General features: G+C 41.6%; 1 protein-coding gene and 1 long non-coding RNA gene across 3 annotated transcripts in view; one reads left to right on the top strand and one right to left on the bottom strand.

Moving 5' to 3' along the window:
- Positions 1 to 1,867, bottom strand: LOC123592032. The gene is made up of 2 exons (XR_006709562.1): positions 1,774 to 1,867; positions 1 to 590 (listed from the first exon to the last, which is right to left on the bottom strand). It is a non-coding gene; the product is annotated as an uncharacterized LOC123592032 (long non-coding RNA).
- A 191-nt stretch (positions 1,868 to 2,058) lies between these two features.
- GTSF1 (gametocyte specific factor 1) overlaps positions 2,059 to 13,106 on the top strand; it is a 16,051-nt gene continuing 5,003 nt past the window's right edge. Inside the window, exons 1-6 of one of the 2 annotated variants that reach the window (XM_045466825.1) lie at positions 2,059 to 2,167; positions 4,234 to 4,278; positions 9,996 to 10,096; positions 11,901 to 12,027; positions 12,466 to 12,549; positions 12,998 to 13,061. In XM_045466825.1, the coding sequence (XP_045322781.1) occupies positions 4,263 to 4,278; positions 9,996 to 10,096; positions 11,901 to 12,027; positions 12,466 to 12,549; positions 12,998 to 13,061 (392 nt within the window). In that variant the 5' untranslated portion in view covers positions 2,059 to 2,167; positions 4,234 to 4,262. Of the gene's footprint in view, positions 2,168 to 3,067; positions 3,189 to 4,233; positions 4,279 to 9,995; positions 10,097 to 11,900; positions 12,028 to 12,465; positions 12,550 to 12,997; positions 13,062 to 13,106 lie in introns of those variants that run through there. The other variant, XM_045466826.1, reaches the window with a different exon arrangement.

Raw genomic sequence — 13,106 nt, 5'->3', positions numbered from 1 at the left:
TAGATGTGTGGCGCATTTTTATTTTAAAATCTCCACTGAAAGTTGGGGGGGGGGGGGAGTTTGTTTACAAGTTGGTGGGCTTGTTCACTCCTGCTAAATGGAACAGCTTTCTCAGCTGAGGATCCTGTCACCCTGACGCATTACTGAACGCAGTGAAGCCTGACTTTGGATTCTGGTTTGGAACCCACCCACCCCTTCCGTCCTCTCAAGCCCTAGCTCTTCCTCAGAAATTCCAGTCTGCAGGTATCTGAAAAGTACTTATGGGTCACAGTAACAATGTCAACAATTTTACCAGCTTACTGCAATTTGAAGCCTGAAAAATCACATTTCACTTCAAATCACATTGGCCCCACCAATCTGCATGAATGATGTGATAAATTAAGAGGTTTAGAATTTCAGAAAGGTTACCTTAAGATATTCGTTAACAATCTGAAACCGATTTGCCGAAACAGCAGCTTTCTCTAAAATGCTTTGTGCTAGGCTTGCAGTGAAGCTTTCATTCTTAGCTATTATCTTTCAAGAAGCACTATAACAGCTTGCTCCTCCTTCACAGGAATTATCCAGGCCACTCAGGTGAAAGAATAGCTTTCCTAAATGCAAAACAGTGCCTAGGTCAGTGGTTCCCAGCCTTGACTGCACATTAGAATCATCTGGGTAGCTTTTTAAAAATAACTATGCCCAGCCCTTTCTGATTAACTGGTCTGGAAGGGGAACTTGGGCTCCCCAGATGATTGGAATGTACAGACAAGATTAAAAATCACTAGCCTACAAGAACGGCTTGGGCAGGGCGCCTAACAACACATTTCTTTTTAGGGTCTTAATATGAGCCAAAGACTGTGATGCACACTCCTAAGTCCAAGAGCTGATAATCTTAAGAAAAAACAAAACAAAACAAAACAAAAAACAACAGGTAACAAATTATGTTTACGGAGTATTCTTGGAAAAATAAAATGTCCCATCTGTGATCCTTTTCACTGAAGCCACATTCAGTTCATGCTATCAGGATAAGTTCTCCTAAGTCACATTTAGGGTCTATAAGTCACTGATATGTTTCAAAAATCCCAATATTTCAGTACTCAGACTGATCTCTCATACTGCCTCCTATACTTTGGCCAGTACAAAAATTTTTGTCATATCGTATTTTTACTTCTTGGTTTTGAAAAATAGTATCACCAGATCTACCATAACAGATGTCAACATCTTCCTTTTTTCCTGTCTAACCTTCAAAGACCACAAGTCCCTTTTTTCCATAAAGCCTTCCCAGCTTACTTTGGGCCTCAGTGATTTCTTCCTAATGTAAATTTCCAGTCCTGACCATATTTTTGACATCTGTTATACTGCTATTTTGCCTTTCATCCACTCTAGGCCTGTTTTCCTAAGCACTTCAGGGACAAGTACTGCGTGTGTGTGTGTGTGTGTGTGTGTGTGTGTATCACAGTTTCCACAACAGGGCTAACAAATCTATGTTTGGGTTTCCATTATCAAGTTATAGCTTTCTGGCTCCCTTCACCTCTCCAACTCTTTTCATTGAGCTCTCCCCTCAACTCTAAAACTCCCTTTAACCCAACGAGGTCATCCTCCCTCCCAAGCATTCTTACCTACTATTATTGACTTCTGAATTTTAAGATTCTACAACGCTTGCTAAACAAAAACAACTAGATTCCTGTCCTTGGTGTTTTGTTTGTTTAGGCTCTTCTGTAGGCTTGTCTCCTTTACGATTTCCCTCTTCCCACCCCGCAAAATCCAAATTACACTTCTACCTGGATAACTTACACAACAAGGCTTCCATCCCACCAGCAGCCGGCCCTAACCAGTCTCATTCCCGCTTCGAGCGCACATTCGCCTTCCTAAGATGGCCGCCACGAACCCCGAGGAAGGCAGGGCCGGTTCCACCCACGCAAGGCCACTACCGTTCCGGAGACCCCCAGGAGGATGGGCTAAAAAAGGAGAATGGCGCGAGGCGGGGGAACCTGAAGAGCAGGAAGAGGCCAAGGCGGGGCCCACGGCGAGGGAAAGGAGGGTCCACGCAGCCCACGCTCCCGCGGAGCAGAGGCCAGCGTCACAGGAAGTGGGGGCCCCACCCTCCAACGTCAGGGGCCGGAAACGAGCGTTGCTGGGGCGTGGAGGTGGGGAGAAAGCCACTGTGGGGAGAGCGTGTCTCGACCAGGTAGGGAAGGCGAGGCCCGTCTGGCTTGGGGCCGCCGAACACCTCCCCTTTAGTGTGCTGGGACACCTTCGCCCTCTAATACCTTACTTTTTCCTCCCGTAGCCTTGGGACTGTGGGTTCCCGGCGCTGCTGTTGTGACTGCGCACCCCGAGGGCCTCTACCTCATTTGTCTCCATTTTTTTAAGTTAACCACCTTCCCCCACCCCCCTTCTCGAGTTTAGTCTCCTTGCTTAAATCTACTCTGATTGTTTCGTTTAAAGGAAGAAAAACGATAGTTTTACTGAGACCCCATCTCTGTTAAGAGTTTAACCGGTTGCTTCAGACTACATCCAGCCCCCCAAACTTGACTGCTTCACGTAATTTGTCCATTTCACCGCGGTCTAGTACTAGGGAAAAGGTAAAGAATCGCCTGTTAACAGTTCGTTACGGAAGATACTTCAGTGGACACGGCTGAATGATGAAGCTACGGATTCCAGGGCCCTTAGTCTACTGTAATTAGGCGTTCTGCCCCCAAAGTTTACGGTGGCTTAAAAATCAAGGAACCTAATACTTGGTTCTTCCTTCCAAACCTCTTATTTTTTATTGAAAAAGTGTAAAGTACGTATAAGTAAAACTTGTCAAAAGGCAGATCGGGATTTCTTAATCCAGATAAGAAAAATATTTTTTACAACACTTTCGCTAACAGTTGTCATTAAGAAATGGGCTCCACAGCAAATTTCTAAACTAGAGTTCCAGCTGATCACTTGTATTTCCTATCATAGATTCCAAGGCTGCTTATGTCATAGAATGGGGGGAAGGGGTGTAGAATTGTATGAAGGGCCAAAGCAGAGCTTGCTCTAGAGACAATAGCCGTAAATCTAGCCAATTTTGAGAAGTTTCCTATGAGAATGGCTTTATATAAATTTAGTTCTTCCCCATAATGATGTTTGTTGAATCACAATACTAAATAGGGGGAGATCTTCAGTGGAAGAGGATCCAAACTACAGAACTATTTCCTATCCTTTAATCGTCTACATTTCTGGTGGAGAGTTGTACTTTTGTTACTGTGTTATCCATAAAATGAACAGTTCTTAAGTCCTAACATTCAAAAGTTTTCCCTCAGTGGTACAGGGAATGAGTTCTAACTGGAGGCACTTAACCAAGTGTATCCATTTTAGCATAGGAGATTGGCAGGGGGAAGGGAGGTGAAACATCACTGGAATAAGTGTGGCACTTCGCAGTCGTGCTTAGGAAAAGCCACAGAAATAATAAGCTAGAATGGCTCTGGGCTTATTGGATCCATTAAGTGTGTACTGGCAGGCCTAGACTTACGGCATTCCCAGGTCCCATGGGAGAGCAAGAATGGCAGTCTGCCCATCCTGTTGTTTTAAGAACTTGGGAGGAAATGGGGCGCCTGGGTGGCGCAGTCGGTTAAGCGTCCGACTTCAGCCAGGTCACGATCTCGCGGTCCGTGAGTTCGAGCCCCGCGTCAGGCTCTGGGCTGATGGCTCAGAGCCTGGAGCCTGTTTCCGATTCTGTGTCTCCCTCTCTCTCTCTGTCCCTCCCCCGTTCATGCTCTGTCTCTCTCCCAAAAATAAATAAACGTTGAAAAAAAAAAAATTTAAAAAAAAAAAAAAAAGAACTTGGGAGGAGAGCTTTAAATTAGTACCCTATTCCTAAAGTTTAAATAATAGTATTCTTGTGGTCTTGACTTGTCCCTTTTAATGTTAAATAGCATCAAACCCTAATGGACAGTAAACAGTGACAGGTTGTTGTAATGGCACTTAAAGTAGACTGCCTTATCACCTGAATACAGTTTAAATTAGTAGTCATATTTGGTTTTTCTTAACTGTCTGTGAGCCCTAGAATTTATTCCAAGAGCGTGTGTTAGGCAAGCATGTTAAAATACTTCAAAGTAGTGAAGAATGCTTTAAAGGAGGGTAAATATTTGGGGGAACAGGACAGTCAGGCTTTCTTATATTGAACTTGGGTAGCTTCAATTCCAGTTCGACTCCCCTTTTTAGGACTTCCTTTGGTACATTTTTATTTCTGGTTACCTGAACCACTGCTTTTTTTTCCCCCCTCAGCACTTGGATTCAGCTCCTTCGTTTCCAACATGGAAGAAACTTACAGTATGTACTTCTTGTTGCTTTTAGAAAATAAGTTAAATTCTTTACATATAGTTTTGTGTCTGACAAGACTTTTAGTGTGTTGGGAAGAATTCACATTTCTCCCTAAACTGCTGAAGATGTCTATGTGGTAGGTAGTAGAGAAATACCCAAAGTTGAAATAAGACACTTGAAATTTATCAAGCTTTGAAAAGGCTACAGTTGGGACAGCTGTGTTAAACTATATTTTTATTAAATGAAGCATTTTAATTTCTCAGGACTTCAGTTGCTCCTATTAAGTACAAGGGGCTAGTAACCCCTGTTTTCTTTCTATTTTGAGGAATAATATTGTGTACATAATGATGTTGACGTCCGTTGAATTTTTAGGATTTAAAGACATCCTAGGAAGAATTCTTAATTCTCAAGTGACCCAGGAACCTTAGATGGCCCAAGAAGTCAAAAGGGAGTGAGCACCTAGAATCATACAAACGTAAAAACAAAAGAAACCTGAAAAATCATTTCATTTAACGTTCAGATTTTACCTACGAGAAAATAGAACCCGGGTTAACTGACTTTCCCAAGGTCGCGTAGTAAGGGACAGAGTCCTATGTTTTTCATGTGTCATGCCATACTTGATACCATAAGGCACTATGGTTTCTAGGTCCTAACCAAGTTTAAAGAACCTCTGCATCAGTGAATGGATGAAACTTGTCAGCGGGGCCTGCTTTGTTTCTTACTTTGCTGTCTCGTTCAGAATGTCTTTAGAGTAAGTTCCAATGAAAGGATGTTTTCGTTCCATTTTACCTTCAAGGAAGAGTCCAGTAGAATCTTTATTACCGATCTATAGAAACTACATGGAAATGGTCTTTATTAAATATCTACATCAGAGGTTTTCAGACTTTTGAGCATGCAGCAGAATCAACCAGGGAGCTTGTTAAAACTCAGATTGCTGGACTCAATCCCACAATTTCTCATTCAGAAGGTCTGGGACCCAAGAATTTGCAGTTCTCACATGATTTCAGGTGAGGCTGCTTGTCAGAGGACCACACTTTGAGAATCCCTGATCTAGAAAGCTGATTCTCTTTGGTCTTCCGTAGGGCTCCCTCCTTACTCCCTTAATTTTTCTTAAAATATTATAATTTAAGCCTGGAATTCCATGTGAGATAGGCAGATAAATATCTATTTGTTCTTGGAAGCTTACTACTCTATTAAATTAGAAAGCAACAACTCCCCTTTATGTCTCTCATTCTTTACTTTTTTCAGCCATATGTTTCTATTTTGCTTAGAAAAATATCACTTGGGAGTGTGTTAGAAATGCACAGTGTCAGGACACCATCCCAGACCTACTGAATCAGAATCTGCATTTTAACACAGTCCCCAAGTGATTTAACGCCTAGGGATTATGTTAAAGTTTGAGAAGCTCTGCTTTAGAACATACGTGACCTTCTCAACCTTAAATTTTAACCTTAATCTGATAGATTGTGCGGCCCGTGGGTGGCTCAGTTGGTTAAATGTCTGACTCTTAGTTTGTCTCAGGTCATGACCTCATTGTTCCTGGGATCAAGCCCTTCGCTGATGCTGAGGGTACAGAGCCTGCTTGAGATTCTCTCTCTCCCCCTCTCTCTCTGCCCCTTCCCCACTTACATGCGAGCACGCGCGCTCACGCGTGCACACACATGCTCTTTCTCTCTCAAAAATAAATAAACTTAAAAAAAATTAATTTGATAGATTCCAGAAGATCTCCAGTTACTTCTTGGGAGCTGTACCTCTTAGCTGTTGATACTTTTGTTGGGTCTAGTCCTGATTTCTATGAAGTTTCCTCCATTTTTTCTCACCGTGGGTTCCAGGCCCTACCCAAGGGTAAGGAACATCTGAGTCTGTGCTTTTAGAGGCAGCTTATCTACAGGGCCTACTCTGTTTTCCAAATTAAGTTATATTCCCAAAAAGCCAGACAGAGTTTTTGCTGAGCAGTTTGATAGTATTTATTACAGGTACTTATGACTTTAAATACACCTGTATCTCAATGCCGCACTCTTAGGTATCTGTCCAAGAGAAATGCTCATACGGTACACAAAGAAGTGTATACCAGATTGTTAGTCACAACATTATATATAATAACAAAAAACTGGAAACAACCTAAATGTCCATCCATATAAAAACTGATTAAAAATCTATGGCACATCCATATGCAACACTAAAATATTCCTGTTACGGTTTGGTTGTTTGTTTTTTGTTTGTTTGTTTGTTTGTTTGTTTGTTTGAATATTCCTTGTATGCACTGACATAGAAGGAGCTCCAGGATATATTAAGTTTTAAAAAAAGGGGGCAGGGGGCCAGAGCATCTGGCTGGCTCAGTTGGAAGAGCATGCAACTCTTGATCCCAGGGTTGTGAGTTCAAGCCCCACATTGGGGGTAGAAATTACTTAAAAATGTAAATAAAAACTTAAAAAAAAAAAAAGCAAATAGCAAAATAGGTGCAGGAAATCCTGTCACATACTACTATATGGGTGAACCTTGAGGACATTATGCCAAATGAAATAAGCCTGTCAAAAAAAGACTACCCTAGGGGCGACTGGATGGCTCAGTCTGTTCAACGTCTGACTTCGGCTCAGGTCATAATCTCCCTGTTCATGGGTTCGGGCCCCGCATAGGGCTCTGTGCTGACAGCTCAGAGCCTGGAGCCTGCTTCCGATTCTGTGTCTTCCCCTCTCTCTGCCCCTCCCCTGCTCACGCTCTGTCCCTGAAAAATAAGTTAAAACATTAAAAAAAATTTTTTTAATAAAATAAAAAATTTTAAACAAGACTACCCTATGCTTTTACTTATATAAAGTATCTAGAATAGTCAAACTCATATAAACAAGAAGCGGGATTACTGGTTGCTAGGGATTGGGGAGAGGAGAGAATGGGGAATTGTTGCTTGATGGGGATAGCATTTTGGTTCTGAATTGCTTGATGGGTATAGCGTTTCAGTTCTGCTAGGCAAAAAATTCTGGAAACTGGTTGCACAACAATGTGAATATACCTAACACTACCGGACTATAGACTTAGAAATGGTTAAGATGGCAAATTTTATGCTGTGTATCTGTTTATCACCATGAAAATTTTTTTACTTAGAAGTAAAATAAAATTTTTCAAATCTAGAAACCAGTTGAGAGCTGACCTAAGTTACCAGAGGCCAGGAAGTAAAGCGTTAATGGTAGGAAGCCATCATTATCAGCTCTGATGCATGGCACTGTACGGGCAGTATAATGTGTACGAGTCATAAGGTGTGTCCAGTCAGTCAGCTGCTGACATGGCCCGACATGTGCTCATGATGGAATGGATTAAATGAAGAGAAACTAATAAGAATTCTATCTGTAAACTCTCCCTGGGTGTCTTGAAGCTTCAGAAATATGAAAAGATTGCTGGTCAGGATGAGCCCGGTTGGCGTAACAAGCCTGCCTGTCCTCTAATACTTTTCCTGCCTATTCTTCCCGTCCTTCAAGTCACCTTTCTGGCTCATTTGCATCACGATCATGGCTAGCAGTCTATTCCATGTTTACCACTCTTCCAGTGAAACTGCCTGTTTCAATTCCCCACTGACCTCTGATTTTCAGAGCAGTCTCCTGGTTTATAAGCTGCTTATCAAATGTGAATTGTTTACATGATTTCACTTTTATCATTGCCTTCAGTGATGGCAACAGCATTTTATTAGGTTGCCTCTTGTCCTCATAATATACTCAGAATGTGCTTAGCCATTTAATTTTCCTTTCTTAACCAAGCTTGTTAGAATTTGGGGCTCAGCTTGGGCATCATGTGAAGTCTACAGGTAGCATTATCCATTTAGAGAAACTTCTTTCGTAACTATAGAGGTAATTCCTAAAAGTATAGTCTTCTTTTTAAATGGATTTTTTTTTTCAACGTTTATTTATTTTTGGGACAGAGAGAGACAGAGCATGAACGGGGGAGGGGCAGAGAGAGAGGGAGACACAGAATCAGAAACAGGCTCCAGGCTCCGAGCCATCAGCCCAGAGCCCGATGCGGGGCTCGAACTCACGGACCGCGAGATCGTGACCTGGCTGAAGTCGGCCGCTTAACCGACTGCGCCACCCAGGCGCCCCTATAGTCTTCTTTTTAAAAAAAAAAATATTTATTTTTGAGAGAGAGTGAGAGGGTGTGCGTGTGTGTGCGTGCGTGTGTGTGTGTGCGCGTGCACGCGCGAGCCGGCAAAGGGTAAAGAGAGAGGGAGACACAGAATCCGAAGCAGGCCTCAGGCTCTCACCTGTCAGCACAGAGCCCAACGTGGGGCTCGAATCATGAACCGCAAGATCATGACCTGAGCTGAAGTCAGATGGTTAACTGACTGTGCCACCCAGGCACCCCAAAAGTATAGTCTTCTAAGGGTAGTTTTAAATAGCATGATCTAGGGGCGCCTGGGTGGCGCAGTCAGTTAAGCGTCCGACTTCAGCCAGGTCACGATCTCGCGGTCCGTGAGTTCGAGCCCCGCGTCAGGCTCTGGGCTGATGGCTCAGAGCCTGGAGCCTGTTTCCGATTCTGTGTCTCCCTCTCTCTCTGCCCCTCCCCCGTTCATGCTCTGTCTCTCTCTGTCCCAAAATAAATAAACGTTGAAAAAAAAAAAAAATTAAAAAAAAAAATAAATAAATAGCATGATCTAGGTTAGGGGCTTTCTTTCACATATGTCTGCAATTGTCTTAAACAGAAGGTTCTGTTTTTGTAGCTTAGTTTTTTTTTTTATCTAACTTGATAATCACTAGATTAGAGAATTCTGGTTTTTCCTCATCTGTGTTCCAAACTATGAAAAGTAAAACCACCAGGGCGCCTGGGTGGCTCAGTTGTTTGAATGTCCAGCCCTTGGTTTTGGCTCAGGTCATGATCTCACACTGTGTTGGGTCCTCACTGACAACCCAAAGCCTGCTTGGGGTTCTCTCTCCCTCTCTCTCTTCTCCTGCACATGTGCGCACACATACAGGCATATTCTCTCTCTCTCAAGATAAATTAAAAAAATAAAAATAAAAAAAGTAAAACCACCTGTCTGATAAAGGTATTGTTTTCGTTTGAGAGGTGTCTGCAGCAACCACGATCGGGAACTACTTAATAGTAGTCAAAACAAACGAAAAAGAAATCTAGATCTAGAGCAGTGCTTATGAACTATTTTCACGACCTGGCATACTAGTAAATAGGCAGGAATGCTGGCAAAGGGTATTAACTACCCTCAATTTGCCCTAGAACTGACTGATGGGGGATAGAGGGCACACGTGCAGAAGAATCCCCCATCAATATATTGGCACACCATCCATTCTGACCTTTAGCATACTGGTTGGGAGGCTTTGGTTTGGCTAGCTAGAGGTAAGAATGACCCTGAATTAGCACATCTAGAAGGGAGAAGAGGCTGTCATTTCATTTAACATTATTGTTGTTTTCATTGTTGCTCTTCGTATAAAACAAATTTATGTACAACCAAATATGAACTAATAAGATCCTATCGTATCAATATCCTATAAAGCTATCCCATAATATCTTGTTTTGCTAGACTTCCCAAGATTTGGTGGTTAGTTTTATCTTCTCAGAGTTACATTTTCGTGTTTAAATGTTTAGTCACCCTTTTTTAAAAATGCCAAGTTGTCATTAGACTGTCTTGTTCTATTGTTAAAGATTCTGTTGAAAAATCCAGTGTGTCTGGAATACTGGAGTTGTACAAAGGCTGGTTGGGTTTATGTTTATCCTACCTTTCTCTCTTTTAGTCGATTCCCTGGACCCTGAAAAGCTATTACAATGCCCCTATGATAAAAACCACCAGATCAGGGCCTGCAGGTTTCCTTATCATCTTATCAAGTGCAGAAAGGTAAGATATTGTTTGCATTATTTGCCTTGCAATGACCTCCTGAGTTCTTTTAAGAGACCAGATTTTGTAAATAACCGTATAATTTTAACAAAAGTGTTTTAACTTAATGCCAGAATTGCTTTAGGACTCTAACTACCAACATTTATAGAAAGGAATTTATTTCTTGAGTACATAAATTTTTTTCTTGTTTTCATTTTTTTCCCCCTTAACTAGTGACAAAACACCCTTTATATGCTCTTTTCACTCTTTGTAAAACAGAGGAAACACTAATTTTTGCTAGCAACGAGAAATCCCTCTTCGCTTGTAAATTTGATGTGTTCGTTGTCCTGATAAGGATTGAGTGCCTTAATACACTTATTTTTTATTTTTTTGTTTGTCTGTGTGTTTAGCAATGTTAGAGAAGTTGAACAGCTAGAGGTTAGCCTAAGAAAAGATTCCTAAAAATAATCATTTCTCCAAGTTTAAACAGTAAGCGTCTTTGGAGTTGGCGGGGGGGGGGGGGGGGGGAGAAGTCATCTGAGTTTTTTCTCTGGTCTTAGCTAATGTAAACTACTTTAATGCTGGTATACTAATTGAGGCACTTAGAAAGGATTTTTAGAATACAAGATGTCAGATACAGAGGGCAAAGGTCTGCAAGGATTTTTGCTTGGACAACATTTTTGGTATTTAATCCAAACTGCATATAATTCATGTATGCATTAACATCCTTTAAAGGGTGTTTCTCTTGTAATCTTGGAGACATGGTTGTAATGCCATTGGTGATCATTTCTCCACCCCTTTTGAATCCCTAGAGCAAGGATCCCTTAAAGTTGAACCTGGATAATCTGGACCAGCAGATACCACAATGACTTCCTTCCCTAGGCTCTCAAACATGCCCCAAGGGTAAAGGTTGCTGGGAAAGGAAGCCAAGCGATAAAAAGACGCTGTCTTTAACTCTCTTCTTGTGATGCTCTTAATCTTTCACCACAAAAATCTTTGCATTGGAATGCTCACAAATTCCTCACAATTTTCTTCATCCTCTGTTTTTCTCTAGTATCCTCCCCCTTCACATTATTTTTACATTTTTGAGTATCATTTGTGATACGTGTTTTGCTTCTAATAATAAATGAATTTCTTAACTGCTGATATACTTGCTTACAGGATTTGGGTGATGTTAAATACTTTGTTGTTTTGTTTTTTAAAATAAGAAACTTGGTCAGCAGAACAGACCCTCATTTGGGCTTTTCCTCAGTACAATAACCAAAATAAAGGTCAAATTGTTCACAGCCTCATTTCAGGGATCGTTACTTTAAATAAGCGTTCCTGTGTTAATCTGAAAAGCCATTGCTTTGCTGCTTCTGCGGCTCCCTTCCAACAGCTATTTTCCAGCACTATTGCATTGCAATAATAGGGGCGCTACTGCAATGCAGACCAAGAGCGTGTTTCCGTGTTACCGTTTCCTGAATATCACCCTTCAAAGACATCCAGAGAGCTCCACTGTTATAGGCTGTGCTGCCAGAGTCTTGTGACCCTGAGAAAGATGGCTCAAATACCCAATCCGAAATTCACCATGTCCTTCCGTATAAGCCACTTTTGACCCAGTATCTGTGTTGTCAGTCTCTGTGATCCTAACAAAGAAGCTTATGTTTTGATGATCTTGAGGTCACCTGTACAGTCTGTGTGAGTGATAAATAATTCCCTCTCACTTTTCTACCATGAGTTTGCCTCCCATAGTTAAGCCACAAGTTTATTGAGAGATATTAGTGGAGTCATTTATAGAATAAACCACCTTATTTTGACAGACCCCTTAATTTGTGTTCTGCAGAATCATCCTGATGTCGCAAACAAATTGGCTACTTGTCCCTTCAATGCTCGCCACCAGGTTCCTCGGGCCGAAATCAGCCACCATATCTCAAGCTGTGACGATAAAAGTTGTATTGAGCAGGATGTTGGTAAGACTAGCTAAAATGTTCCAGTGCTAGAGGTTAGCCCTAGCTATGTATTATGCTATGTTGTCACCTTGATTTTTGACTTTCATCATTTCAGAAGAATAATACCTTTCTGCCTTTGAGTTTTTTATCTCATCAGTAACAGGTTGTCAGGTTGTGTTTGTCAGACTGCTTTCCCTTCTGAACAGCCTGATCCATTTTACCAATAATTCGTCTAAAAATAAGAATCATTTTATTGCCGTAAATATGATAAATGCCTTTGTTTCTGCTTCTCTTTCTTCTGTCAGTAAAGGGATAAGACCTCTCTGTTTAGCTTTTGTAGCATCCATTTTTCAGAAACAAAGACCTGTTAGGCTACCCTGCAACCTTTTAGGCCATTGACCCCTTTTAACATAATTGGCGATGTCCCCTTCTTACAGCAGAGTCTTTATTATCTTGCAGTCAACCAAACCAGGAACCTTGGACAAGAGACTCTGGCCGAGAGCACCTGGCAGTGCCCTCCTTGCGATGAAGACTGGGATAAAGGTGAAGTGTTTCTACGTCTTTTTCTTCACAGTGTCTAAATTCTCAAGTCATTTGCTTTAGACAGAAGGAAGATTTTCCTTTTTTATGAGCACACCATGTTGTGCAGAATGCCTTATTATTTTTATTGGGCCCCAGAACGAGCACATTTGTATCACTGTGCAGACACGTGGAATGGCCTATCCCTCTTGATTGGAAGAAGCACTTCTTTACATCTGTTTTTTTCCATAAATTGTGTTGTACCATCTGTGTTTGGTTGTTACTGGGCACGTTTATTATTATTTATGTTGCTGTGTTTATATCCTTCAATTAAATTCCTGCTACTGTGTCAGGCAGGGTACTTGATCAATTTTTACTTGCTTCTCTAAACTTAGGTGTATTATTTCCCACCTTACAGATTCAACTAGCATAAACTACAGCACCACAAACTGTGTTTTGCTTTCTTTGGCAGATCTGTGGGAACAGACTAGCACCCCATTTGTCTGGGGCACAGCCAACTACTGTGGCAACAACAGGTAAATGAAATGGTCTCGTTCCCAGCACTGCCTCCCAAAATCCAA

This window comes from Leopardus geoffroyi, chromosome B4 (genome assembly GCF_018350155.1).
Source record: "Leopardus geoffroyi isolate Oge1 chromosome B4, O.geoffroyi_Oge1_pat1.0, whole genome shotgun sequence".
In the NCBI taxonomy this organism is placed as follows: domain Eukaryota; kingdom Metazoa; phylum Chordata; class Mammalia; order Carnivora; family Felidae; genus Leopardus; species Leopardus geoffroyi.
This window is presented reverse-complemented; position numbering and strand designations above follow the sequence as displayed.